This window comes from Pangasianodon hypophthalmus, chromosome 30 (genome assembly GCF_027358585.1).
Source record: "Pangasianodon hypophthalmus isolate fPanHyp1 chromosome 30, fPanHyp1.pri, whole genome shotgun sequence".
NCBI classification, from domain to species: domain Eukaryota; kingdom Metazoa; phylum Chordata; class Actinopteri; order Siluriformes; family Pangasiidae; genus Pangasianodon; species Pangasianodon hypophthalmus.
In genome coordinates, this window is record NC_069739.1 from 12,561,841 (window position 1) to 12,589,678 (window position 27,838).

The 27,838-nt window shown below is 38.6% G+C and overlaps 2 protein-coding genes across 10 annotated transcripts in view; one reads left to right on the top strand and one right to left on the bottom strand.

The window, feature by feature from the left end:
• Positions 1-27,763, top strand: part of LOC113528801 (putative C-type lectin domain family 20 member A) — a 30,175-nt gene extending 2,412 nt beyond the window's left edge. The window contains exons 1-7 of one of the 3 annotated variants that reach the window (XM_026917526.3): positions 5,364-5,487; positions 10,327-10,440; positions 19,106-19,158; positions 19,502-19,873; positions 25,544-25,876; positions 25,982-26,073; positions 26,280-27,763. In XM_026917526.3, the coding sequence (XP_026773327.1) occupies positions 10,412-10,440; positions 19,106-19,158; positions 19,502-19,873; positions 25,544-25,876; positions 25,982-26,073; positions 26,280-26,390 (990 nt within the window). In that variant the 5' untranslated portion in view covers positions 5,364-5,487; positions 10,327-10,411 and the 3' untranslated portion in view covers positions 26,391-27,763. Of the gene's footprint in view, positions 1-5,363; positions 5,488-10,326; positions 10,441-11,966; positions 12,080-19,105; positions 19,159-19,501; positions 19,874-25,543; positions 25,877-25,981; positions 26,074-26,279 lie in introns of those variants that run through there. The other 2 variants (XM_026917524.3, XM_034302540.2) reach the window with 2 other exon arrangements.
• LOC128317881 (uncharacterized) lies at positions 20,268-25,282 on the bottom strand. Of its 7 annotated transcripts, none has more exons than XM_053231864.1 (3): positions 24,241-25,282; positions 24,048-24,138; positions 20,268-20,851 (listed from the first exon to the last, which is right to left on the bottom strand). In XM_053231864.1, the coding sequence occupies exons 1-2, from the start codon at positions 24,975-24,977 to the stop codon at positions 24,051-24,053; spliced, it is 825 nt and encodes a 274-aa protein (XP_053087839.1). In that variant the 5' UTR covers positions 24,978-25,282; the 3' UTR covers positions 20,268-20,851; positions 24,048-24,050. The 7 variants fall into 7 exon arrangements, with proteins under 7 accessions (XP_053087839.1, XP_053087840.1, XP_053087835.1 ...); XM_053231865.1 differs by having other exon boundaries at positions 20,438-20,757; XM_053231866.1 differs by lacking the exon at positions 20,268-20,851 and adding an exon at positions 20,924-20,942.
• Positions 27,764-27,838: the final 75 nt, after the last annotated feature.

Consider the following 27,838-nt stretch of genomic DNA (forward strand, 5'->3'; position numbering starts at 1 on the left):
TTATTTTGTGCTCCAACATTTACTCACGCGTAGCTTAATGTCTTAATGAGATGCTAAACTGAGGTCATGAAATCATAGTGTTTACGGGATGTGGACTACTTCATCATGCCTTTAATTAAGCTTTTAAAAGGAATGATTTAAATAATGCCAAAATTTGTGCCCACAGTTTGAAGGAAAAGCTGAACAAGTTCTCAACTATTACACTTACAGCTCAGTTTATGTTCATTATTAATTTTATTTTTTTTAAAAAAGTCCTCTGGGGTGAGAATCCAACGGCAGAAGTTATTTGTCAAAATTTACAAAAGAAGAACAAGTCGAAATACAAATTTGGACAAAACAATATCAGAAAAAAATGAAGGAAAGAAACTTGTCTATATTCTTATACTTTTAAAGCCATTGGAACTCTGTGGCTATTCGCTAAGTGGGTTCCCTCTACTAGCTTGTTATTGTCACTGCTGCTCTGTCTGTCAGTTAGCTATGAACTGTTCTGTTGCTCAGTACAGCACTCACCTCCCAGTCTGTTAACGAGTGGTTTCTCTCTGCACTCTGAGTGTTTTCACATCAGAATCGGGAATTGGTTTTGGTTTGGTGCCATCATCAAGGAGTACATCAAAACATACAGTGCAGCAGCAACAACACAGTGCAATAAACAAACAGTACAGCAGGATGAGACAGTGCAGCAGACACATTATACATTGGACAGGCAAAGAGAAGAGACATTGCAAGAGCAAATATGATTACACAGAGACAGGCTATAGACAAGAGACATAAGACAACTGAATAGCATCCAGAAAGAAAGTGTCTCAGTGGCGTGTAGTTGGAGAGGTGATGGACCTGAAGCCCCTCTGCATAAATCATTCATACGAGCATTTACACAAGAAATTTGGTATTCATAAAAATCCCATAGATTCAGAAAAACATTTGTACTTTACTCATTCTCCTGAGTGTGTGTAAATTTAAAGCTCTGTAAAGCTGCTTTATGACAACGTCTATTACTAAAAGCACTATACAAATAATTACATTTTATTTAATTTGTATAGTGCTTTTAGTAATAGACGTTGTCATAAAGCAGCTTTACAGAAATCCGGATATGTTAACAGGAACTTGAGTCTGAGCAACAGAAGGGCGTGGTGGCTTAGTGGTTAGTGATATTGCCTCACATCTCTGAGGTTCCTGCCTTTGCCCCGTGTGTGCGGAGTTTGTGTGTTCTCCCTCTGGGTTCTCTGGTTTCTGGTTTCTGGTTTTGATTAGCATTGCTAAATTGTCTGTAGTGTGTGAGTGCCCTGCGATGGCACCCTGTCCAACTATTATTATTATTATTTTATTTAATGATCTTATTTTTTTTCATTTAGTACTGCTCTTCAGAAGCTGCATAAGATATTTACACGTTTCCCAGAAGACAAAATAACAATTTACATCGATCATCCTGTTCAAAAGTTTACACTCCCCTGGCTCTTGATGTGTCGCGTTTCCTTCTTGAGCATCAGTGAACGTTTGCAGCTTTTGTAATAGTTGTGTTCGAGTCTCTCAGCTGTCCTCAGTGTGAAAAGATGGATCTCAGCATCATATAGCTGCTGATGGAAAGGAGTCAGATACGCAGAAGATGCTGGAAAAGCAGAGAAGGTGCAGGAGCTGGAGGATTTTTTTGAAGAACAGTGTGCAGTTTAACTGCTCAGGACAAACAAGAGACTCATGAACAACTTTCACAAAACATAAAAACAGTCTCTGATCATCAGGAAACACACACAGGATTAAGAATCGAGCGTATGGAAACTTCTGAACTGGTTCATTTGTGTAAATTCAGTTATTGTTGTGTCTTGTGGACTTTATGTAAACATCTGCTATGTGAAATAGCTTATTCAGGGCAGAACTAAATAAAAAACAAGATGCGAATTTTATGATCCCTCTTATTTTTTTTTAAATTATTAACATTTTGCAGATTCTGCAACATGTATGTAAACTTATGCCCCAACTGTATAACTGTATAGGAAATCTAATAAATTTAAACTTCGACCTGATGGACTTCAGATCCTATAATCTGCAGGGATTACTGCGCTTTTCTCTCTGGAATATTCTGTGGAGTTTAAACTGTTTGTGTTTATGACGTTTGCAGCGTTTAGCAGACGCTTTTATCCAGAGCGACTGATAGAAGAGCTTTAGAGTCTCGATCAGAAACACGTCCTCATGCTAGTTCACTCGCTCAGGGACTCAGAGCTCCATCCACAACATTTTATTGGCATTAATTAAAGAACATAAAAATAAAGAAAGTGCGCTGACACACACCCATGAATTAAGACAAATAAAACTAATCATTTTTAACCAAATAAAAATATAATGTAACATAAGTCAATTATAATAAACGGAGGAGAGGCTGGTCTCTCTGCACAGAGCCGTAAGAATCAAACTAATGTGAACTCCAGTGCACAGCCTGTTCAAGTCATTCCACAGGTTTTTGATAGGAATTAGAGCTAGGCTCTGACTGGGCCATTCCAAAATCATCTTCTTCTGAAGCTGTTCCGTTGTTGACTTGGATTTGTGCTTTGGGTTGTTATCGTGCTGGAAGGTGAAATTTTTCTTCATCTTCAGCTATCTAACAGACGCCTGCAGGTTCAGTGTCAAACTAGATTTGTATTTACAGCTATCCATGATTCCCTCTGTGTTGACTAGAGCCCCAGTCCCAGCTGAAGAGAAGCAGCGCCATAGCATGACATTGTTTAGGATTCGTTTGCCAGCCTCATTAATAAAACTTCTAACTGCATTTGCATCTGCCTTCGCCTCCCTCTCGTGACATACATCCTGTGGGAAAAGAGGTTTTTTTCTTCAGTATAAAGACAATATACGAAGCTTTTGCTCTTTTTTATCGCTTCTTACTGAAACCAAAACAAAACCGAGTTTTAAACGCAGAATAATAAAATATAGACAGGGTTTAACAGGGCGTGTCAGAGAAGTTACTGAGTTCCTGGCACTACAGATATGATAATGTGACCTACTAATGATCAAGTGTTACAAGTACAACAAGCACTTATAATAAGGATCAGAAGAATCAGTGTGTATTAAAATGAGGTGTGTGTAGTACACATGGAGTGTTTAGGTGTTTAGTGTGATGAGTGTGAGTACATGTTGAAGACACACCCATTTCTGTGTTTTATACACAGATCAGAATTACTGCACACGTCCTGCATCACCGAACACACATTCGTAAAAATAATCCTGCAGAAAGAATAACAATGAGGGCAATTTTTTTTCTGTATGTACAGGAATTTACAAAGATTTTGTAATAAATTTTCCTTTGATTTTTATCCCCGACTTGTGTGTTTTTAAAGGGTCGATTATGTGATAACCAGGCATTTTTAGAGTACATTATCATCCAGTAAAAATGTTCAAACCGTTTCTACTTGTCTTAATGAAATGGCCCACAGAAGAGAAAGATGAGGCAGATTCTGTTTAAGATCAGCAGCTCAGTGAGTCAGATACGGGACAAAGGCATCTGAAGGACATTTTCTACTGTCAAAATATTTAATAAGAAAAGCTCATTGTAATTACCATCCTGCTGAGCACAGAGCTACCACTTTCCATACTTTAAAACAATAATGAAAAAAAGCAGTAATAATAAATGAGGATTGAGGTGCGATCAGAACAATCATTAATTTACTAATTTATTTAACATTTAATTTACATGAAATCGTCAAATTACACCTCAATGTCAATTGCATACAACAACAAACTAAACAACAAAACATTTCTACTCACCATAACACTCAATCAATGGGAGCGCTGGGCTTATTTCCCTGCAATAATACAGTCCCAGCGAGGAGGGATGGGGAACAGTGAGACTCGAAGCATGTTGCAAATGTTCAATCTGCTCCGTAACTTTGTTTTATGGCTGTCAGTGCAGAAAACCCAGCTTCGCCAAGGTATGAAGTTGGAATGGGGAGTAAACATTTAAGAGCCTTCGCAACTATCTCTGGATATTCTGTCTTTGTTTTAATCCAGAAGCCTGCATGTCTGAGAGGATGTCTGAAACATACTTTTCATCTGCGATCTCAATGAGTTGATCCTCTTCATGCACTGACAGGGACGATTCATGGGGCACATTTGCAACTGGGTCATGGACCTATTCCTTTGCAATTCTTGGATTGCCTGCTTTTGGGAAGTAACACTCAAACTCGGTTGACAGCAAAGCTATGTGATCGCACACCAGCTGGGAGAGAGAAGGCCCAGGTTCTTTCTTTCCCAAATATCCACACAGTGTTGGAAACATGTCAAATGTGCTGCTTGGCACTCGCTGTCCCCACAGTTGATTCAAAGCGTTTATTGTCATGTGCACAGTGAGGAAACCAAGTTTCCCTGAACAAACTGCAGCTTGGCTTTGAATGCAGACACTTTGTCTGCCAACTTAGACAGTTGTCATTCTCCCCTGAAGTGACAAACTGAGTTCATTCAGCAGGTTGAAGATGTCACACAGGTACATGAGTTTACTATCCATTCCTCGTCACTGAAGTGTGCTGCCAGTGGTGACTTTGTTTCTGAAAGAAATCTCTGTATTGGCTCTCCTAACCCATAATTCTGGCTAAGGATCTTCCCTAAGGATCTTCAGAGTGTAACAAAGGGGTTTGTGTTCTGCTTCCATTTCTTCACAAAGCTGTTCGAAAAGACAGGAGTTGAGGGCATTTGCTTTGATGTGGTTGATTATTTTAACGTCATTCAGCACGGAGTGAAGTTCTGGTGATATTTTACGGCTAGCCAGCATTTCCCCCAGTATGACACAGTGTGTAGATTCACATTCAGGCACAATTTCTTTGACCCGAGTAGTGAGACCGGACAGCCCCGTCTGTGCATATTCCACCGCAAAATGGCCAGTCAAGTTTGCCTGATATGTAGTCATTCAAAGACTTGAAAATTTCTGCCCCAGTTGTGTTTGTTGGCATTGAGCGCACACACAATATATCCTCATTCACATCGTCTTGAAATATATATCGCACATAAACCAGTAGTATTGCCTTTTTGTCAACATCGGTCAATTCGGCCTTTCTAACAATTGCCCTTCAATGTCCTCTGCGACAGTTGTAGCTGAAAGAGGAATCTGGCCTATCTAGTTAGCTGCAGCTTCGCTGAATATTCGGATAGTGGCTCTTAAAGAACGCAATAAATAATACAGTGGCATATATAGACATTTTTCCCAGAACATTCTTGCAACCCCGTAGCAACTCTTCCACAGCCCCATACTGGGTCGCGACCTGGGGGTTGGGGACCTCTGCTCTAGTGTGTGCACCCTGCAGAGACCTTAGACAAAGTCACCCAGTGAGCGTGATGCAGGGTTTGTTATAAATACCTTCTCATCATGTCTCTCTGCTCCTTTTACACTGCTCACCTCGTACCATGTTGAATTTCTTGTGCATCTTGGATGTGTGTGACCTGTAGTCAGAGCTGCAGGTAACCTGTCCTCTAAAGCTGGTGACAAACTCCTATCATCTCTTCATGGCTGCGGTGAGTGTGCTCTTTTTTTAATTTATTATTGGATGTCATTTTATTTCTGAGGAACTTTGCAGATGATGTAACAGGAATACCCCCACTGACCTTCCACACAGTCCATCTGTCTGTCTGCATCCCGCTGTGCTCCGAGTGAAAAAAGGGAAATGAAGTAAAAGTTCACCGTTTAATTATCTGGCTGAATTCTAAAGAGATTTCAATGTAATGAAGGAACACCTATATAAGCAAACACACTAAATGTTGTGTCCTGAGGGTGTGCAAACTTTCTCACTCAGCTCGGTCTGTGTGTCAGTCACTGTGATTTAGTTTTAACCAGAGTTTATGTAAAGTAAGACAAAAGGGACAGAGTGGTTTGCATAAGCCAGTTTGCCTGAAAGAAGACAAATAAGCAGCTGATTTGTCACTAAATAGAAAAATGGCCTCTGAAGGTCACATAACAAAATAAAAATATAGCATTGATGGTTTACCTCCAAATTTCAGCTCCTTACTAACACAGTACTCCAACACTCGAGCTATTAACACTTAATAAGGAGAAAGATTTTGAGTCAAAGTCACAAAATGAACGTGATGCGGTACTTGTTATAAGAGTACATGTACTATTTATGGTTTCATTTTCTTATATTTCTCAGCTTCACACACCTTGCTGATCTAGTGTGGAAGGGGTGTGTGTTTGTATGTGCATTATCTGGGAGCTACAACCAGGCTTTCACATTTGATTTATGGACTTCAGAAGATGTATGCATGGTAGCCTACAGCGGCCACTTTGGGTCCACAAATATGGTGCATGTTACGTGTGGTCTACACCAATTAGGAAACTTTTACCAGAGATGCACATCAGAAGCACTGGTCTATCATCACCAGCTGCTGTACATTGGGAAAACAAATCTCGACAGGCATAAACGATGGACTGTGGGAACAGCTACGTGACCTCAGGCTGCTACACGAACTAGGCCCTGTGAGCACAGTATTGCCTGATGCTGCTGGCCAGAATAGAGGCCGTCGGAAACTTCTGCAAGGCACCTTAATCATCTGGTTGAATTCTAACAGAGATGTCAGTGTAATGAAGGAACGTCTGTATAATCAAACACACTAAATGTTATGTCCTGAGAACAGGGACAGAGGAAGCTGTTTTACATTTATGAGACGCCCAAATTAATGAAGTAATTTTTCTTTTAACAGAGAATGTGTGTTACAATAATTACCACAGCACGGTTTAATTCTCAAATCAGAAGGTGTTGATTAATTTTCTGTAGCGGCACGGATCTGAATATTTACATCTGCATCATTAACGATTAGGTCACTGTGCTCACATGGCCTTGCATGGTGGACGCTCTGCATGACCGAATAATAAATGGATTAAAAACATTAAAAAAAACATTAAAAAGCTAAAGCACACTTTATTGTACATTATTACTACATACTACATTATTGCTCCTATCACAGCTCACTTCACAGGGCATGCTTCACATAATCTAATAATAAACAGATTAGAACCATGATTAGAACGTACACAGAACGTAGTTCCTGTTATCACTTACATTATTAGCAGCGACATACAGTCATTCCACACCAGCTTCTCTTTTATTCTCTTTAAGGTAATGAGACAAAAAAATGCTTCTTGTCATGTTACAGAGAAACCAGAAACTCCTCTGTTCTGAAAACTCGAGACTTGCAGATGTTCAATAACATTAAATGTAGCCATAACATAACAGGTAAAGAGTGCAGTGTGTTGTTCATTAATAAATTAAAAATTGTAATTGTTGGAAAATCGCTGTGCTTTAAGAGAAATACTATGTCTGACATTCAAACTCAAAAACTACTCAAAATACTCAATTTTAAGTTTAAGTTTGTGTAGCCTGTTTCTCTAGTATACCCATTTACATTTATATTTATTCATTTAGCAGACGCTTTTATCCAAAGCGACTTACAAATGAGGAAATACAAGCAAAATGCCCAATTTTAAAATATTTCTATAGCATATTTCTTTATTTGTTTATCTATATATTATCAGTTGCAGCTGCATTTACAGTAAAATGAGTCCTGAATGTCGGGGTGAATGTTGCTGAATGTTCCTCTGCACCTGTTCTCCCTGCGTCCTTGCCTGAGATCCCCCCCCCCCCCCCCCCCCCACCCACCCAAACTGTGATTTGGCTTAATCGGGGTTTTATGTAAAGGAGGACAAAAGTACTTAGAGGTTTGCATAAGCTGATTTGCCTGATGGAAGCAAATAAGCAGCTCAGTTTATCACCAGTGGAAAAAGGCATGTGTACTCTCCCTCTGTTTGAAAAGTTTGAACTCTAGTTGTATCTGCTAATTTTTGCTGATGTCTGAGGAAATCCTTGCTGCTGTTTCTCTCTTGATTTTCTTTAATTTACACACAGTTAGTCTGCTGCTGGTCTCTCTGGGTCTGCATGTCTTTACAGAAGTCCTTCTTTGATTTTTTTTTTTTAACAAGTTTTGTTGATCAGGTGAATAGAATTGCCTTCGTTTTGCAAACTGATGATGCTAGCCCTTTCCCTGAAACTTACTTCACTCTTTAGTCATTTTTCAATTACTTTTAACTAGCTGGTCCCAATGTAATTTATAGTGAATGTTTGTAGTCAATTACATTTCATTTCATCCAGGTCCCCTTGCAGCGTAACCACACGGTGTAGTTCATCACATGAACTATGGATTAAATATGACAAGCAGAATAGGATTAAGTGTCCAAATGCTTTTTTATGAAGAGTATATCTATTATTCATATATTTTTAATTATAAAAATGATTTTTTTTGGAAAATATTTTGCTTAAAAAGGGTGTTTTGTGGTAGCTTTCTTTAAAATAAATGCCAGCTGGTTTGACATTTCCTAATGCAGTGAAATTCATACATTTGAAAGTGTGTCTTAAGTGTGTAAAAACTTTACGGGGTCACTGCATATTATTCAACAGTGTAACAGAACCTGAAAGGCCAAAATCTGGAGCCGAATTACTGAAAAGGTGAATTAGATGTGAATTATGTGAGGTGAAAAGAAAATTGTTTGACATGAAAACAGAGGGGAAAAAAAATCTGCATCTAATGTACCCAGGTGACCATGGACACCAAGCACATCACACAGAGAAACTGCTTTTGTTATTCAAAGCAAAATGTCCCAATGCACCTGGTGTCATGTTGGAAAAGCAGGAGGGCGAGTGAGTGTCACAGGAATCCCGATGGTAGGATTATACAGTATACTGCAGCTTAACACACACAACATCGGTCACTTAGTTGTAACTTTGTGCTGTAATAAGTAATAAAGTGTTAATAAAGAACATGTTGCAAACAGAACTGACTTACACACCACCTGAGTCACTGCAGCATATCCTCCTTTATACAGCGACATTCTTAATTGAATGAGTGCTTTTATTTGTCTTAATTTATGTGTTCATGTTGGCTTGCATTTATTTATTGTCATATTTAATATTTCATATTTTTTCACATTTAATATATGTTTTTTAGCTAATCCCATTAATAGGTATTGACTGGGTTTCACAAAATTTTCATTAAATTGTGAAATTAAAATAGCTACATAAATTATTTAAACTTACTATACATTTGTAAGTCATATATAAAAGTGCAATAATTCACTGCAAATTATATACAGGCCAAAAAAATCGAGGTTTACATTAGTTAGTTGTCTTATGCATAAAATTACATGCTCAGTAACACAGATCGAGTTTGAATATTTTTCCAAAATTACAGGATTTTCATTAATGCCAGATTTCTTGTGTAAGTCCTTGTACAGTTTATGAATAAATCCATTCGTACCCAGGCTGATAAATTAGGCCCAGTGATTAGCTTTAAATTTCAGCTTTCTTCTAATACACTTCAACACTCGAGCTGTTTAACTCTTAATAAGGAGAAAAGTTTCCTTTTACAAACTACAAAAGAACTACAAACAGCCGCAATTTAGACAAAGATCTGGAATATTTCACATTAGGGTTGTTACTGTGTCACAGTTTCACTGTATGATCAGATGGTTAATTCACCAACTTTTTCGAAATACAAACTTAAATGGATTTGTATCAATTTTGGCTCAGCGTGATGTTTTTCCTCAGACACACACTCTGCTTCAGCTTCTCAAAATTATATTTCTAAAGCTCTCTTTAGACTGGCTTGGTTTTCCATGTGAAGGTGTGTAATGTAATTACAGCAGATATAAAAAGTATACACACCCCTGTTAAAAGCTTTTTGTGATGTAAAAAAAATTAAACCAAAATAAATTATTGCAGGTCTTTTTTCATCTTTAGTGTGATATAGCAACCAAAAAATTTAAGTAAATAACAAATAAAAGAAAAATAAAAACTTACAATAAACTGGTTGGGTAAGTGTACACACCCCTTAACTAATACCTTGTTAAATCACTTTTTCCCTTGTACTACAGCACTCAGTGTTTCTGGGTAACAGTCTGCCAACTTAGCACATCTTCATCTGGTCATTTTATTCCACTCTTCCTTGCAAAACTGCTCCAGATCTATCAGATAGCGAGGGGATCTCCTGTACACAGCCGTCTTCTAGTCATTCCACAGGGTTTAGATAGGATTCAATCCAAAGACATCTAAGGACATTTTCTACTGTCAAAATATTTAATGTGAAAAGCTCATTGTTAATTACCAACCTACTGAACACAGAGCTACCACTTTACATAACATTAAAGCAAAAAAAAAAGCATTAATAATAAATTAATATAAAAGATAATTATAAATCACTTTCTTCTTTTCCTGAGGAAATGACAAAAATGTCCCGGTGTCAGCCAACATTTCATATTTCAAAATCATTGTGTGATGCTACATACTGACATCTTAATAATATTTTCAGCCTTTTCCACTGAACAACCTTCATCATCCACTTGTGTGTGCTGGGTCTGCTTAAGGACCGTCATCTTGTCCCTAGCGAGGTCATCATGGCTGCATCACACACCGGACAGGCAGGGTAAATACACAATGATTTATTATTTTTATTTTAAATAATAATTTCTAAAATCCTACACAGTTAATTATTTAATCCATTAATTAATCTAAAACCTGGATATTCTATTGTTTTGTGTATGCGTGTGTGTGTGTGTGTGTGTGTGTGTGTGTGTGCGCGCGTACCAAAGCTGGTAACAGACTCCTTTTTCCTATCTTCCTGCCAGTAATGAGTGTATTCCTAAACATTTGGAGGCACAGGAACTCTCTGGTTATTAGATAAATGCTCTGTTAATGAGTGGTTTCTCTCTGCTCTTTGAGCTCTTTCACAATGCTGACTGTTTCATCACCTGCAGACCCGTGAATACGAGCAGGTAGCGTGGTTTAGCGGTTCTCCCTCCCCATGCCACACTCTATTCCACTGTGTTTCTGAAATTGGCTGGATTCTGCTAACACACATACACTGGCTGATGTTGGGCTTCCTTCATTTCCCTGTATCTGTTTCTTTATCAGGTCTGCCCCTGCACACCCTGTGACCTGATCCAGAATGCAGCTGGATGAATCTTGCCAATTTCTCACTGATATAAAACACTGATACTAACATACCAAGCAAAAAACAGACCAGTGCCCACCTACGTTAAAGCACTTATCACACCCGGCTGCACCACACTCCCTCTGAAGCTCCAGCACTGCTCTACTCACTAGCTATCAAGCCACAAGGAAGATCTACAACAATACTCTTCTCTGTCCTGAACTTCCCCTGTCTGTTCCAACAGCTGAGATTAAACATGTAACTGAGCTCCTTGTAACTGATTCAGTAATGTCCTATATTTAAACCGCTAAGGCACAGAAAACAGCATATGAACAGGTGATGCAAAATTCTGGTTTTGCAGTAAAAACAAAGTCATAGAAACTCTTTCGTCTCAAGTTTCTTGCTGTCTGTCTATGAGAGTTTTATCACAGAGGACACAAAAAAAAGTGTAATATCATCAGCCAGATTAATTTCACAGTAAAACCTGTTTTTTAAAAATGAACTGTTTAAGAAAAAATAAATGTTAGACTTGCTAGAAATTATAACTCATATGTCTAAGCCATGTGTAGTTGTGGGTGTGCAGTGCCTCCTCTGGCTCAACTCTTGCACCAGATCTAATTTAGTTTCACACTAATGGGGGTGAATACTTACGGACTCACAATTTTTATGGTTTTATTTTTAAATAATTTTGCAAACTATATTTATTTATCTCCCCACTTCATTATGATGGGATAATGAGTGTAGATCCATGATATAAAGCCTTTAATCCTACACTGTGTTAGATTTGTGTCAGTCCTGACCTTGTTGTTCCCAAACCTGTCCTGATGATAATAATTAAATAATAATTAAAACTAAACTGAACAATTTGTTTTCACATTACACACTAAAGACAATTTGAAAAACATCTCTATTGCTCTTTTTTTTTAGTCGTGCCCTGCCCATGTCAGATTTCCATCCAATCTGTTTTGTAAAGTAAAACAAAAGAAGGAGGAGGAGGTGGTTTGCATTTAGTCATCAAGCCTAAAAGAAGATAAACAGTAACTCAGTTAGTCAGACTCTGCAGAATTTCTCTGAAAAACACTAAGATCTATAAAAGCTTCAACACTGACAGTTTACCTTCTGCACATTTCAGGTATGTTTCACTACTTTACCCACATACTTCAGTTATTTCCTAACACTTAATAAGGGAAATGTTTTATAGAGCTTGGCGTGTGATAATTAATGTTTTTAGTACGTTTGTGTGAGCAGGTTTGTGCAGACATCTTTACACTACAGTTTAAAAGAGACTCATGGATCAATGTTTTAGAAACACAGACTGCAGCATAAGAATCAGATCCACTGATAAATTTACATTAGATATTTTAATGCTCTGTGAGATCTCTATTTATATAACACTTTCAATTTGAGTTTAAAATCTACGAATGGTTTACACAGTAAAATATTAGAAGGTCAACACAAGGTATTTATGAAAAGCACATTAAATAACCAGTGACTACTAATGAATTGACTGTAAATCTATGAAGATTACTACAGTAATGAAAAGTCTCTAATGTATAAAACATTTAATGTTGTTATTGTTCACTTAAAAAAAAAAAACAGAATTAAAAAAACACTTTCCACCAGCTGTGCTGTGAGTCTTATAGTCTTAATAATCATAAATTATCAGCTGTGAACATCTGACTACTTAACACAGGACACAGAGTAGTGTTGAGCTGAACGCTCTTATTCACTAATGCATTTCCTGTGATTAGTTTAATAAATAGTTCATTATTAGATTAGCATTTACGATTTTTCTGTTGTACAGATCATGTTAAAAACAGTTTAATGTTGTTATCCTATTTAACATGTGACTATTAGAAGAACTTGAACCCAATCCTGAACATCAGTGCTGATTGAAAATACAAATATAAATAGAAATACAATACTGTAAGTGTATACTGAATACTGTTCATCCTGTTAATGTTAAATGTAAAACACTAAAAACATGACTGTGAGTTCTACATCGTTTACACTGTGTACATCATTTTAATTTATTTATATAAATTATGATTTTTAATTAAATTTTCTTTGCTTCTTGTATTTACACAAGCCTTTCTTAAGAAAGCCAAAGTGTTGTAGCAAAATTCAAATAAATCTAGTACTGAGAGTTTAAAATATTATTTCTAAAAAAGTGTTAAACACTATAAATGGCCACGAGAGCTCCATGAAAATCTCAATAAAGTCAAATCAAGAAAAATAACATCACAAGTGTATAAACACTTATTAAATTATGACGACTTCCCAATAGAAAAATGGTTATCGGCTCTCATCCTGAAGAACACAGTAATAAATTGGAAAACCATATCCAATAATATATTCTCAATACTAAAACTCATTTATACACACATAAGTTATATCATATGAGTTTAAGCAATAGCAAATGTAAATATTGTAAACATTGCCCTAATTCCATAGATGATTATTTTCATGCTCTCTGGTCGTGTCCTGAACAGGCTGTGTGAGATCCTACACTGCCCCTCCATCACAATACTGGGTGATCCATCATCACTTTAAATACCCCAACAATACCAACCATTTATAATAACATCATTAACAATTGCCAAAAATGTTATATTACTCAACTGGAAAGACAGAACTAAAATATCCTCCCTCACTGGCTTAACGTCTTCAACTCACAGCAGCCATTAAAAACAGGAACGAATCACATTTAGACCCTTTGCTGACATACTTGGGAGCTGATATCTCCTAATACCGTGTGTGTGTGTGTGTGTGTGTAATGAAATAATTTCTGAGTTTTATTTTTTTCTTGTTAATTTTGTGATAATTTGACCAACAGTCGCACATTTATGTCCTCGATCTCGATGCTCCCTTCCCACAAATTGTTGTACACTATCTCCTATTAGTTTGTTTCTTTTCTTTGTTATTCATCTCTTTTTTGGTCTGTTTTTCCTTGTTGTTTTGTCTTCTTCTTGGTCTGTCTAAGTTTATCTTCAGATAGAATCATGTGTAGTGATGTATAGTGACGTGATGTGTAGTGATGTGATGTGTAGTGATGTGTAGTGATGTGTAGTGATGTGTAGTGATGTGTAGTGATGTGATGTGTAGTGATGTGTAGTGATGTGATGTGCTGTGATGTGTAGTGATGTGATGTGTACTGATGTGTAGTGATGTGTAGTGATGTGATGTATAGTGATGTGTACTGATGTGTAGTGATGTATAGTGATGTGTAGTGATGTGTACTGATGTGTAGTGATGTGATGTGTAGTGATGTGATGTGTAGTGATGTGATGTGTAGTGATGTGCTGTGATGTGTAGTGATGTGATGTGTAGTGATGTGTACTGATGTGTAGTGATGTGATGTGTAGTGATGTGATGTGTAGTGATGTATAGTGATGTGTAGTGATGTGTACTGATGTGTAGTGATGTGATGTGTAGTGATGTGATGTGTAGTGATGTGTACTGATGTGTAGTGATGTGATGTGTAGTGATGTGATGTGTAGTGATGTATAGTGATGTGATGTGATGTGTAGTGATGTATAGTGATGTGTAGTGATGTGATGTGTAGTGATGTGATGTGTAGTGATGTATAGTGATGTGTAGTGATGTGATGTGTAGTGATGTGTACTGATGTGTAATGATGTGATGTGTAGTGATGTGATGTATAGTGATGTGATGTGATGTGATGTGTAGTGATGTGATGTGATGTGTAGTGATGTGATGTGTAGTGATGTGATGTGATGTGTAGTGATGTGATGTGTAGTGATGTATAGTGATGTGATGTATAGTGATGTGATGTGTAGTGATGTATAGTGATGTGATGTATAGTGATGTGATGTGATGTGTACTGATGTGTAGTGATGTGATGTGTAGTGATGTATTGTGATGTGTAGTGATGTATAGTGATGTGTAGTGATGTGATGTGTAGTGATGTGATGTGTAGTGATGTATAGTGATGTGATGTGATGTGTAGTGATGTGATGTGTAGTGATGTGATGTGATGTGATGTGTAGTGATGTGATGTGATGTGATGTGTAGTGATGTGATGTGTAGTGATGTGATGTGATGTGTAGTGATGTGATGTGTAGTGATGTATAGTGATGTGATGTATAGTGATGTGATGTGTAGTGATGTATAGTGATGTGATGTATAGTGATGTGATGTGATGTGTACTGATGTGTAGTGATGTGATGTGTAGTGATGTATAGTGATGTGATGTGTAGTGATGTGATGTGTAGTGATGTGATGTGATGTGTACTGATGTGTAGTGATGTGATGTGTAGTGATGTATAGTGATGTGATGTGATGTGTAGTGATGTGATGTGATGTGTACTGATGTGTAGTGATGTGATGTGTAGTGATGTATAGTGATGTGATGTGTAGTGATGTGATGTGTAGTGATGTGTAGTGATGTGTACTGATGTGTAGTGATGTGATGTGTAGTGATGTGATGTGTAGTGATGTATAGTGATGTGATGTGTAGTGATGTGATGTGTAGTGATGTGATGTGTAGTGATGTGTAGTGATGTGATGTGTAGTGATGTGATGTGTACTGATGTGTAGTGATGTGTAGTGTAGTGATGTGTAGTGATGTGATGTGTAGTGATGTGTAGTGATGTGATGTGTAGTGATGTGTAGTGATGTGATGTGTACTGATGTATAGTGATGTGATGTGTAGTGTAGTGATGTGTAGTGATGTGATGTGTAGTGATGTGTAGTGATGTGTACTGATGTGTAATGATGTGATGTGTAGTGATGTATAGTGATGTGATGTGATGTGTAGTGATGTGCTGTGTAGTGATGTATAGTGATGTGATGTATAGTGATGTGATGTGATGTGTACTGATGTGTAGTGATGTGATGTGTAGTGATGTATAGTGATGTGATGTGATGTGTAGTGATGTATAGTGATGTGTAGTGATGTGATGTGTAGTGATGTGATGTGTAGTGATGTATAGTGATGTGATGTGATGTGTAGTGATGTGATGTGTAGTGATGTGATGTGATGTGATGTGTAGTGATGTGATGTGATGTGATGTGTAGTGATGTGATGTGTAGTGATGTGATGTGATGTGTAGTGATGTGATGTGTAGTGATGTATAGTGATGTGATGTATAGTGATGTGATGTGTAGTGATGTATAGTGATGTGATGTATAGTGATGTGATGTGATGTGTACTGATGTGTAGTGATGTGATGTGTAGTGATGTATAGTGATGTGATGTGTAGTGATGTGATGTGTAGTGATGTGATGTGATGTGTACTGATGTGTAGTGATGTGATGTGTAGTGATGTATAGTGATGTGATGTGATGTGTAGTGATGTGATGTGTAGTGATGTGATGTGATGTGATGTGTAGTGATGTGATGTGATGTGATGTGTAGTGATGTGATGTGTAGTGATGTGATGTGATGTGTAGTGATGTGATGTGTAGTGATGTATAGTGATGTGATGTATAGTGATGTGATGTGTAGTGATGTATAGTGATGTGATGTATAGTGATGTGATGTGATGTGTACTGATGTGTAGTGATGTGATGTGTAGTGATGTATAGTGATGTGATGTGTAGTGATGTGATGTGTAGTGATGTGTAGTGATGTGTACTGATGTGTAGTGATGTGATGTGTAGTGATGTGATGTGTAGTGATGTATAGTGATGTGATGTGTAGTGATGTGATGTGTAGTGATGTGATGTGTAGTGATGTGTAGTGATGTGATGTGTAGTGATGTGATGTGTACTGATGTGTAGTGATGTGATGTGTACTGATGTGTAGTGATGTGTAGTGTAGTGATGTGTAGTGATGTGATGTGTAGTGATGTGTAGTGATGTGATGTGTAGTGATGTGTAGTGATGTGATGTGTACTGATGTATAGTGATGTGATGTGTAGTGTAGTGATGTGTAGTGATGTGATGTGTAGTGATGTGTAGTGATGTGTAATGATGTGATGTGTAGTGATGTATAGTGATGTGATGTGTAGTGATGTGATGTGATGTGTAGTGATGTGCTGTGTAGTGATGTGATGTGTAGTGATGTATAGTGATGTGATGTGATGTGTAGTGATGTATAGTGATGTGTAGTGATGTGATGTATAGTGATGTGTAGTGATGTGATGTGTAGTGATGTGTAGTGATGTGATGTGTAGTGATGTATAGTGATGTGATGTGTAGTGATGTGATGTGTACTGATGTATAGTGATGTGATGTGTAGTGATGTGATGTGTAGTGATGTGTAGTGATGTGATGTGTAGTGATGTGTAGTGATGTGATGTGTACTGATGTATAGTGATGTGATGTGTAGTGTAGTGATGTGTAGTGATGTGATGTGTAGTGATGTGTAGTGATGTGTACTGATGTGTAATGATGTGATGTGTAGTGATGTATAGTGATGTGATGTGATGTGTAGTGATGTGATGTGATGTGTAGTGATGTGCTGTGTAGTGATGTGATGTGTAGTGATGTATAGTGATGTGATGTGATGTGATGTATAGTGATGTGTAGTGATGTGATGTGTAGTGATGTGTAGTGATGTGATGTGTAGTGATGTGTAGTGATGTATAGTGATGTGATGTGATGTGTTGTGATGTGATGTGTAGTGATGTGTAGTGACGTGATGTAGAGTGATGTGTAGTGATGTGATGTATAGTGATGTGATGTGTAGTGATGTGTAGTGATGTGTAGTGATGTATAGTGATGTGATGTGTAGTGATGTGATGTGTAGTGATGTGATGTGTAGTGATGTGATGTGTTGTGATGTGATGTGTTGTGATGTTATGTGTAGTGATGTTTAGTGACGTGATGTGTAGTGATGTGTAGTGATGTGATGTGTAGTGATGTATAGTGATGTGTAGTGACGTGATGTGTAGTGACCAGATGTATAGTGATGTGTAGTGATGTGATGTGTAGTGATGTATAGTGATGTGTAGTGATGTGATGTGTAGTGATGTGATGTGTAGTGATGTGTAGTGATGTATAGTGATGAGATGTGTAGTGATGTGATGTGATGTGTAGTGATGTGATGTATAGTGATGTGATGTGTAGTGATGTGTAGTGATGTGATGTGTAGTGATGTATAGTGATGTGTAGTGATGTATAGTGATGTGATGTGTAGTGATGTATAGTGATGTGATGTGTACTGATGTGTAGTGATGTGATGTGTAGTGATGTGATGTGTAGTGATGTGATGTGTAGTGATGTGTAGTGATGTGATGTGATGTGTAGTTATGTATAGTGATGTGTAGTGATGTGATGTGTAGTGATGTGATGTGTAGTGATGTGATGTGTAGTGATGTGTAGTGATGTATAGTGATGAGATGTGTAGTGATGTGATGTGTAGTGATGTGATGTGATGTGTAGTGATGTGATGTATAGTGATGTGATGTGTAGTGATGTGTAGTGATGTGATGTGTAGTGATGTATAGTGATGTGTAGTGATGTGATGTGTAGTGATGAGATGTGTAGTGATGTGATGTGTAGTGATGTATAGTGATGTGATGTGTAGTGATGTATAGTGATGTGATGTGTACTGATGTGTAGTGATGTGATGTGTAGTGATGTGATGTGTAGTGATGTGATGTATAGTGATGTGTAGTGATGTGATGTGATGTGATGTATAGTGATGTGATGTATAGTGATGTGATGTGTAGTGATGTGATGTGATGTGTAGTGATGTATAGTGATGTGATGTGTAGTGATGTGCTGTGTAGTGATGTGATGTATAGTGATGTGATGTATAGTGATGTGATGTGAAGTGATGTGTAGTGATGTGTAGTGATGTGTACTGATGTGTAGTGATGTGATGTGTAGTGATGTGATGTGATGTGATGTGATGTATAGTGATGTGATGTGTAGTGATGTGATGTATAGTGATGTGATGTGAAGTGATGTGTAGTGATGTGTAGTGATGTGATGTGTAGTGATGTGATGTGATGTATAGTGACGTGTAGTGACGTGTAGTGATGTGATGTATAGTGATGTGATGTGATGTGTAGTGATGTGTAGTGATGTGATGTGTAGTGATGTGTAGTGATGTGATGTGTAGTGATGTGTTGTGTAGTGATGTGATGTATATTGATGTGTAGTGATGTGATATGTAGTGAAGTGATACTTGCAGTTATCAGTTTTACTGGAGTCACTTTTTATAATCACATTTCTTATTTCTTAGTGAGTTTCAACACATGATGGAGCAGCATCTGTTCATACTCCTGTTTTTCACAGGTGAGAGAAGTGTGTGTGTGTGTGTGTTGGTGATGATTTACAGAAAGGGGGCACTTGGTAGCCTTCATCCTCCTAAACTGGTAGCCCTACTGTCTGATACAGGACACTTCTAGCAACATGAGTTATAATATTTATAGGGGACACAGCACTAGATGTAGTTAGTTACAGATATATGAAGTTTACGTAGATGTTTTTATAAACAGAAATAAAATGTAGAGCTTCATGATTTACACTCAGGAAAAAAAGAGGAAAAAATCATACAGAAACATTTTAAATGAATTATAATTAAAATTTCTGACACAGAGCTAACATTACATAAAACCTTTAAAACTCTCCTCCACAGGAGTCGTCCCCCTCGTCCAGTCTGTCTCTCGTAAGTACTATCTGATCCACCAGGAGAAAACATGGAGTGAGGCTCAGGCTTACTGCCAAGCCGAACACACTGACCTGGCTATCATCGCAAGTAATGATGACATGGTTCAACTTCAGAATGAAATACAGAGTGAACAATTCAGTTCCATTGCTTGGATTGGACTGTACAATGACATCAACAGCTGGCGCTGGTCTCTTGGAAATGAGCCACTGGGAAGTATGAGAACGTGGTATCCAGAACAGCCTGACAACTACTATGCACGTGATGAGTGTGCTGTGATAAGTCTGAGTGGTTGGTTTGATGAACTGTGTACGTACCTATTTCCCATCGTGTGCTTTGATGGTAAGGAACAGCATTTGTTTTGTCAGTATAGAATGTTGTTCTAATAAAAACACTGTCAACAGTGTGTTGTTAGTGTTCTCATTGAATTTAACAGTGTTCTAAATATGATCAATACCACATCTTAATGGGGTGAAACAAACAACTGATCCTTACGAACTTTGACATTTGATGCACTTAGACCTCCTTCTGCTAACAGTCTATTCCCGTAAGACCGACATCACCCATCTTGCAGTGCGGGCATTACTGCAACTGGTCGCAGCCTATTTATGCACATGGGTAAAACACTCAGAGTCTTCTGTTTAGAAGAGGCTAGTAAACGGTATTTTATTTTCTGAGTAGAGATTGGTGGACCGAGGAGCTGGCTGTCTCGTACTCCCTCTCACTATTGTTTTGCCCTCTGTGGTTTATATTTTGCCACATTTTTGTTTTGGTTCCTGTAATGTCAGCCGCTCTTACTTGGTAGGGTGCTCTCCTCTACCAGGGAGGATCTGGGTTTGATCGCTGCAGATGAGCACTCCATTCCTCACTTTATTCTGTCTGCACTCTCTAGGCCTTTCTAGCATTCCTGCCTGGTGTATCAGTGTGTTAGAGCATTTGTATTCAATTCAATTCAATTCAATTCATTTTTATTTGTATAGCGCTTTTTACAAAGGTCATTGTCTCAAAGCAGCTTTACACAAACAAAAGTAAAGTGAAGTGTGTGTGTGTGCCGTCTCTGATGAGCAAGCAGGGCGACGGTGGCAAGGAAAAACTCCCTGAGATGGTGATAGGAAGAAACCTTGAGAGGAACCAGGCTCAACAGAGAACCCATCCTCATATGGGTTTACACTGTAGTGTGCGTGTGTGTGAGCACAATGTGTGTTGGTGTAGTCCATGGAAAACAGCTGAAGCGTTTTCGTGGCAGTATGAAGCATTGCCGGTGGACAGGTCCAGAGTGAAGGGGGGGAGGTCTGGATCACCGGCAGCTCAGGAGTGTAGCTCGGCAGAAGGAGAAGGAAAGTGGTTAGGTACACTCACAGTCACCGTGTGGAGATAAAACTCAACATCCACGAGTCCCCCAGATCTACTCCTTTGATAAAAACACTAGTCGCTAAATGCTAGGTTAAATAAATAAGTCTTCAACCTCGACTTAAACACTGAGACCGTGTCTGCTTCACGTACATTAACTGGGAGACTATTCCATAATTTTGGGGCTTGGTAAGAGAAAGCTCTGCCCCCTGCCGTGGTTTTGGCAACGCGTGGTACTGATAGACAGCCTGCATCCTTAGAGCGAAGTAGGCGCGGCGGAACGTAAGGTACTAACATATCGCTTAAATACTGCGGAGCGAGACCGTTTAATGCTTTATAGGTTAGGAGTAATATTTTAAAATCGATGCGGAATCTTACTGGGAGCCAGTGTAATGTAGATAAGACTGGCGTGATATGCTCATACTTCCTAGTCCTAGTCAGGACCCTCGCTGCTGCGTTCTGAACTATCTGAAGCTTATTTATGCATCTAGATGAGCATCCAGATAGTAAAGCATTACAGTAATCTAATCTGGACGTGATAAATGCATGGACTAGTTTTTCAGCATCACTTAGCGAAAGTATATTTCTAATCTTAGCAATATTTCTGAGGTGGAAAAATGCTAACCTGCTTACATTATCTACATGCGCCTCAAATGAGAGATTAGAGTCTATAATCACACCGAGATCTTTTACTGTTAGACTACTTGAAACAGAGAGACCATCTAAAGTAACAGTGTGATCTCTAAACTTACTTCTAGCGGCTTGTGGTCCCAGTACCAGAACCTCTGTTTTTTCTGGGTTTAGCAGGAGAAAGTTGCTTAGCATCCAGTCTCTTATGTCTATCGCACATGCCTCAACTTTCTTTAACTGGCTATTCTCATCTGGCCTAGCTGAGACGTATAACTGTGTGTCATCAGCATAACAATGGAAGCTAATATTATGTTTATGGATTATGTTACCTAAAGGGAGCATGTATAACGTGAAAAGCAGTGGGCCTAAGACTGAACCCTGCGGAACGCCATATTCTACTCGATAACGTGCTGAGTGGTCACCGTTTAAATCTACAAACTGATAGCGATCGGTTAAATAAGATCTAAACCAGTCGAGGGCTGAGCCCTTAATTCCTACGACCTTTTCCAGTCTGTGAAGAAGGATATTATGGTCGATAGTGTCGAACGCTGCGCTAAGGTCGAGTAAAATTAATAGACTAATGCAACCCCGATCAGAGGCTAATAGCAAGTCATTGACTACTTTGACTAATGCTGTCTCTGTGCTGTGGTGGGGCCTGAAACCTGACTGATAAAGTTCATAGATATTATTACTTTGTAGATATGAAATTAGCTGCTGCGCTACTACCTTCTCTAGTATTTTAGATAGAAAGGGAAGGTTTGAAATCGGCCTATAGTTAGTTAAGTCGTTAGGGTCAAGGTCTGGTTTCTTTACTAGTGGTTTAATAACAGCTAATTTAAGTGATTTTGGAACGTACCCATTGCTCAGTGAGGAGTTAATTATTTTAAGCAGGGGTTCAGTTACGGTTCCAACTATTTGCTTGAGAAGACGTGTTGGTACCGGATCTAATAGACAGGTTGATGATTTAGCAGAAGAGATGAGCGAGATTAAATCATTCTCTTCAAGAGGAGTAAAACTTTCTAAGCTCTGATCTATGGTTAGTCTATCCTCCCAGTCTATTGTATAATTTGGACTTTGGGCCTGTATCTCCTGCCTAATGTTTTTAATTTTGCTATCAAAGAATTTCATGAAATCATTACTTTTGTATGCTGTTATTGTGGAAATTTCTGTCGATGTCTTATTCCTAGTTAATTCTGCTATGGTGTTAAATAAGAATTTAGGATTACTTTTATTATTTTCTATAAGCGTTGATAAGTAAGTGGACCTAGCTTGCCTTAGAGCTTTTTTTATAGGCTAAAATACTGTCTTTCCATGCTATTTTAAACGCTAGGAGTTTGGTCTGGTGCCATTTACGCTCTAGCTTTCGGGCGTTCTGTTTTAGAGAGCGGGTGTGGTCACTATACCACGGAGCGAGTTTCTTATCTTTAATTGTTTTTCTTCTAAGTGGGGCTACATTATCTAAGGTACAGCGGAATGTCGACTCTAAAAATTCTGTCGCCTGTTCGAGTTCTAAAGGGTCTGAAGGTGACCCTATATTAGCGGATAATTCTGGTAGGTGATTAATAAAGCTCTGCGCGGTCGCAGGTGTTATTGTACGGCTAAATCGGTAGCGCGGTTCTGTGTGTACAATGCTACTGTGACACACACAAAACGAAATCAGACTGTGATCTGATATTGCCTCAGACTGCGGGATTATCACTATATCTGTTATATTAACTCCAAAAGATAATATTAAGTCTAACGTATGACCTGCTTTATGTGTGGATCCTACAACACACTGATTGACTCCCAATGAGTCAAGTATGGATGTAAACGCTATCTTCAGCGGGTTGCCTATATTCTCAAAATGAATGTTAAAGTCTCCAGTAATTATCGCTCGGTCCACAGAAACAACTAGGTTTGATAGGAAATCTGTAAATTCACTAAGAAATTCAGAGTACGGTCCTGGGGGTCTGTAGATAATAACTAACGGAAGGGATTGTGATGACTTATCATTAGCGACTGCACTTATGTTACTATAAAGTGCTTCAAATGAATTAAAGTTTTGTCCTAGTTTCTGTATGATGGTCAGATTATCCTTATGAATAACTGCGACGCCTCCTCCTCTACCGGTTAAACGAGGCTGATGTATGTAGCTATAAGCGGGCGGACTAGCTTCATTTAATGCAACATAATTGTTCTGCCTAATCCACGTTTCTGTTAAACATAACGCGTCATACTCCTGGTCCGTGATCAGTTCATTAACTAAGAGCGTTTTAGACTCAAGAGCTCTGATATTTAGCAAACCTAGCTTTAGAGTAGAGGTGCAGGCTGCACTCTCAGTATTATTATCTAATGTAGGTATGTTTATTAAATTGCTAAAACAGACTTTATTCTTTCTTAATTTTAATACAGCACGGGGAACAGACACAGTCTCAATGCTATGTACCCTAGGTGACGACTCTAGGCAGCTAGCAGACGGTTGGGTTAAGCCAATTGTATCAGTCTGGTGAGTTGGACAGTGGCCATTATAATTGCAATCTAAGGTATGGCTTACCAGTCAGATGGTGCGTAGTGTCCTAGAGATGTTGTCCGAGAGGACCGCTGCTCCAGCTCTGCTTGGGTGCAGGCCGTCAGTGTGGTAGAGCCTAGGACGCTCCCAGAAAATATTCCAGTTATCAATAAAGGGTAATTTCTGGTCTTGACACCATGACTGTAACCATTCATTAAAAGCAAATAGCCTACTGAACCTCTCAATTCCTCGCTGGAACGTGGGAAGCGGTCCTGACACGATGATCCTCGTCGTGGGCGATGTGCTGCGTACCTTCTCAATCAGGCTTCTGAAGTCCTTCTTCAGGATCTCCGTCTGCCTCAGCCTGGTGTCGTTCGTGCCAGCATGGAGGACCACAGCTCCGATGTTCTTCCCATTCAGTATCGCGGGTACCTGTGCAGCGACATCGAGAACACGAGCACCAGGAAAACAGCGAGTGCGCACCTTACCTTTAGCCGTGGTAGCACGGACGTGCCGGACGATGGAGTCTCCGATGATCACCGCGTCGCTTTCCGACTCGCGAAGTGGAGCGAAGCGGTTCCTGGTCGAGATCTCGAAAACGGGTGGCGGCGGAGGGGGAGAGGTCCTCGCCCGGGTCCTGGCTCGTGTCTTCCGCTGCTGCTGCATCCAGGCTCCGTGGTACCCCGGCGCCGGAGTGAACGAAACCTGGGCGGGCCGCGACCTTGGTGCACTAGGCCTGGACAGAGAAATACGCGGAGTTGAGGTTTTGGGAGTGTTTGTTTCCCGCCGCGGATTTACCTGGGACAGGTGAGCGTCAGTCCGGGACGATTCCAGCGCGGCTTTCCGCTGTCGCAGCTGGGCCTGCTTCACCTGTAGGTCGCGGATCTGTTTCTCCACGGCCTCCAACTCCAGATCCACCGAGTGCAGCTCGGGTGTATCCTCACCTGCACTCAAAGGCAGACACACAACCGACATGGTGTTTTAGAGCAGTAGTGTAACAGAAATAATCGGTGAGAAGCGTAAACAAACTTGTGGTAGCTGTGCTAACGGGCTAGCGATGCTAATGGGCTAACCGGCTAGAAGCGGGTGTTCTAGAACAAAATAAAATAAAACTAGTGTTATAAAAAGCGTTTCGAATGAGAATATTATAATATACTATCAGCTACTATAAATACTATAAACAGTTTAAGAAATAGGACTAGATTAATATAAGAATCGAGAAATTTTTAGGTCAGCTTGGCGGAGCTCCTGAGGTAAGACACCAGATCGAGGATCATTTGATCATCTGATCATTTTCAATAAAACACTCTAACACAATAACAGTTTCTATTTCCAGAGAAATGTATTTGCAATCATAAGAACCAGGTTCAAGCCCAACTTCACTTCACTCATTTTGACTAATCAAACTCTGCTATTGGGTTCATTCTTTGGCGCTCTGAATAAGAGGGTTGTTAAGATGCTCATCCTGATTACAGGGTGTCTTACTACCCCATTACAACTTATAATCAACAAGTGGTAATCATGTTTTTTTATTCTCACAGACACTCAAACTGGCAATCAGAGCTACATTTACATCTCTAATACCTTTACATGGCATGAAGCTCAGGCTTACTGCAGAACGCATCATACAGATCTGGCCAGTGCTAGAGATGAAACAGAAAACTCAGTTATAATGGGACTGACCCCTGACTGGACTTGGTTTGGTCTGTTCAGAGACTCCTGGAAGTGGATAGACCAAACCAACTTCTCTACCATCAGCTGGATGCCTGGAGAACCTGATAATGCCCTGTGGAATGAAAACTGTGGTTATTTTTATAATGATCAGGTTTCTGATGCACAGTGTTCAGCCATAATGCCTTTCTTCTGTTACTCAGGTGAGTTCAAGTTTTATTCAGTCTCATATTTAGATCAGTTGCTTTTGAATGTAAGTTTGTGTGTTCATGTTTGTGTTTTTATGTGGCTTACATTTCTACATTCAGTAATCACGGGACAACAACAAATCCTAAGGGTGAAAGTCCGGTCCAATCAGGATGTGAATGATCCTGCAGTAAAGGTGGCCATCTTAGAGCAGGTGAGTCTCATCCTCTTATCCTCCTCAAGACTCCACTTATAATATATATAATATAATAATAATATAACATCCTCCTTCTCAGTACTGCAGCCAGAACGTGAGATTGTAATCAGAATCGCACTGTTCTGTAGCATTTTTACAGCATTTTCACAGGAGACTAATGTCTCTATTCTGGATTATTTAGTAATAAAAGTCCTGTTTTTCAGATCAAGCAGAAACTAAAGGATCATGGGATGGCAGAGAACATCACATTGAAATGGAGAGAGCAGCCAGATGGAAAGGTGTTTCACAAGGAGATAGAAAATAACACTACATAAAAAAGAGAACTCTAAGCCTTTAGCTGAATCTCAAACTGAAAGTAGCTATTTTAGTGAGAGTAATATGATCAAACTGTGCAGAGGTGGAAAAAGTACTGAGAAGTTATACTTAAGTGAAAGTGTAGATAATGTGTCAGTAGCTTACTCAATTAAAAGTGGAAGTATCCTGTCAAAAAAAGTAAAAAAAAAAAAAAAAAAGTTTAAAATGTTTTTTGTAATGTAGTCAAGTAGTAAAAAGTAAATGTTTTTAACTGATGAAATTCAGTTATTGTGATTTCTTCCTGTGAAAAGAAACTTTTATGACTTATTTAAACCTGTTAAAAGACGAGGTTTGTTTGAAAGCAGTTCCGCACTCAGTGCGAGGGGGAAATACCCGACACACTGACTGGGGGAAAGAACAACAGATTTGTTCAACAAGTACTTTGAAAGTGTAAAAAGAAAATTAAATAAATTAAAAATTACGTTTTCTTGTAAAATATAATTAATAACACTTACGTAAAGTATAAATACACCAAAATAATACTTTAGTATAGTGAGGAAATACAGTTACTGAAGGAATTTCCACCGCTGACTCTGGGAAGTTTAATGAGAGTTCACTATTAAAGGGATGGTGAAGGAAAAAGCTCTTTACACTAAGTTTCTATTTCAGTATATTTCTAAGGTAATATTTGTATTTTTCATTTAGCTGTCTATAATGTCTCTTTCCTCAAAATGTAGTTGATCAGCTGAGGGTCTTTACTTCTTTAGATGCTAATGTAGCTAATATGTAATGAAAGTCTATCTCACCCAAAATATTTTCGGTAAAAATACACTCAAATCTTTGTATACTCACTTCAAATGACATTTTTAGATCTGTAATCTTGTGTAACTCATATATAGATGTTCTTATTGCTTTCCTTATCATGAGCATTAACTAACTGTTCTATTCCTGATGCAGTAGAGTATGTGATGTGAGAATCAGGGAATAATGTGCAGGATATTTCCCTCTGCTGAGTCTCTCCTGCTTCCTCCTGAGCTCCATCTGCAGGAGCTCCACTGTGGTCCTCGTTTCACTCACTGGGCTCTAAAGCTCTGATGATGTCTGTAAAGTTGCTCTGAAACATTCTCTACTGTAAAAAGCTCTATAACAATACTATTCTATTCACAGCTCATGATACACCCTGTCCACGCAATCACGTTTAACATCACACTGCTCACTAAACAATAAATCTGTTTCCTGTATATTAGCTACACTAATAATTTTAATAACTCTGAGACCTTTACTTCTTAATTTTATTGTTTTCAGGATTGGACTGATACAGAAAATGTCAATTTCAGCATTTTAATCATCTGATTCTATAACATATTTACATGATGATCATTTAAATAAAGAAAATGAGACAAAGAAACAGACTTCTGTGTCCTGTAGAGTTTATTAATCTCATGGTTAATTAACCTGAATGATGAAG

Coding starts and splice junctions, on each gene's coding strand:
- LOC128317881 (XM_053231860.1), bottom strand. CDS start 24,977: ATGTCGGTTGTGTGTCTGCCTTTGAGTGCAGGTGAGGATACACCCGAG.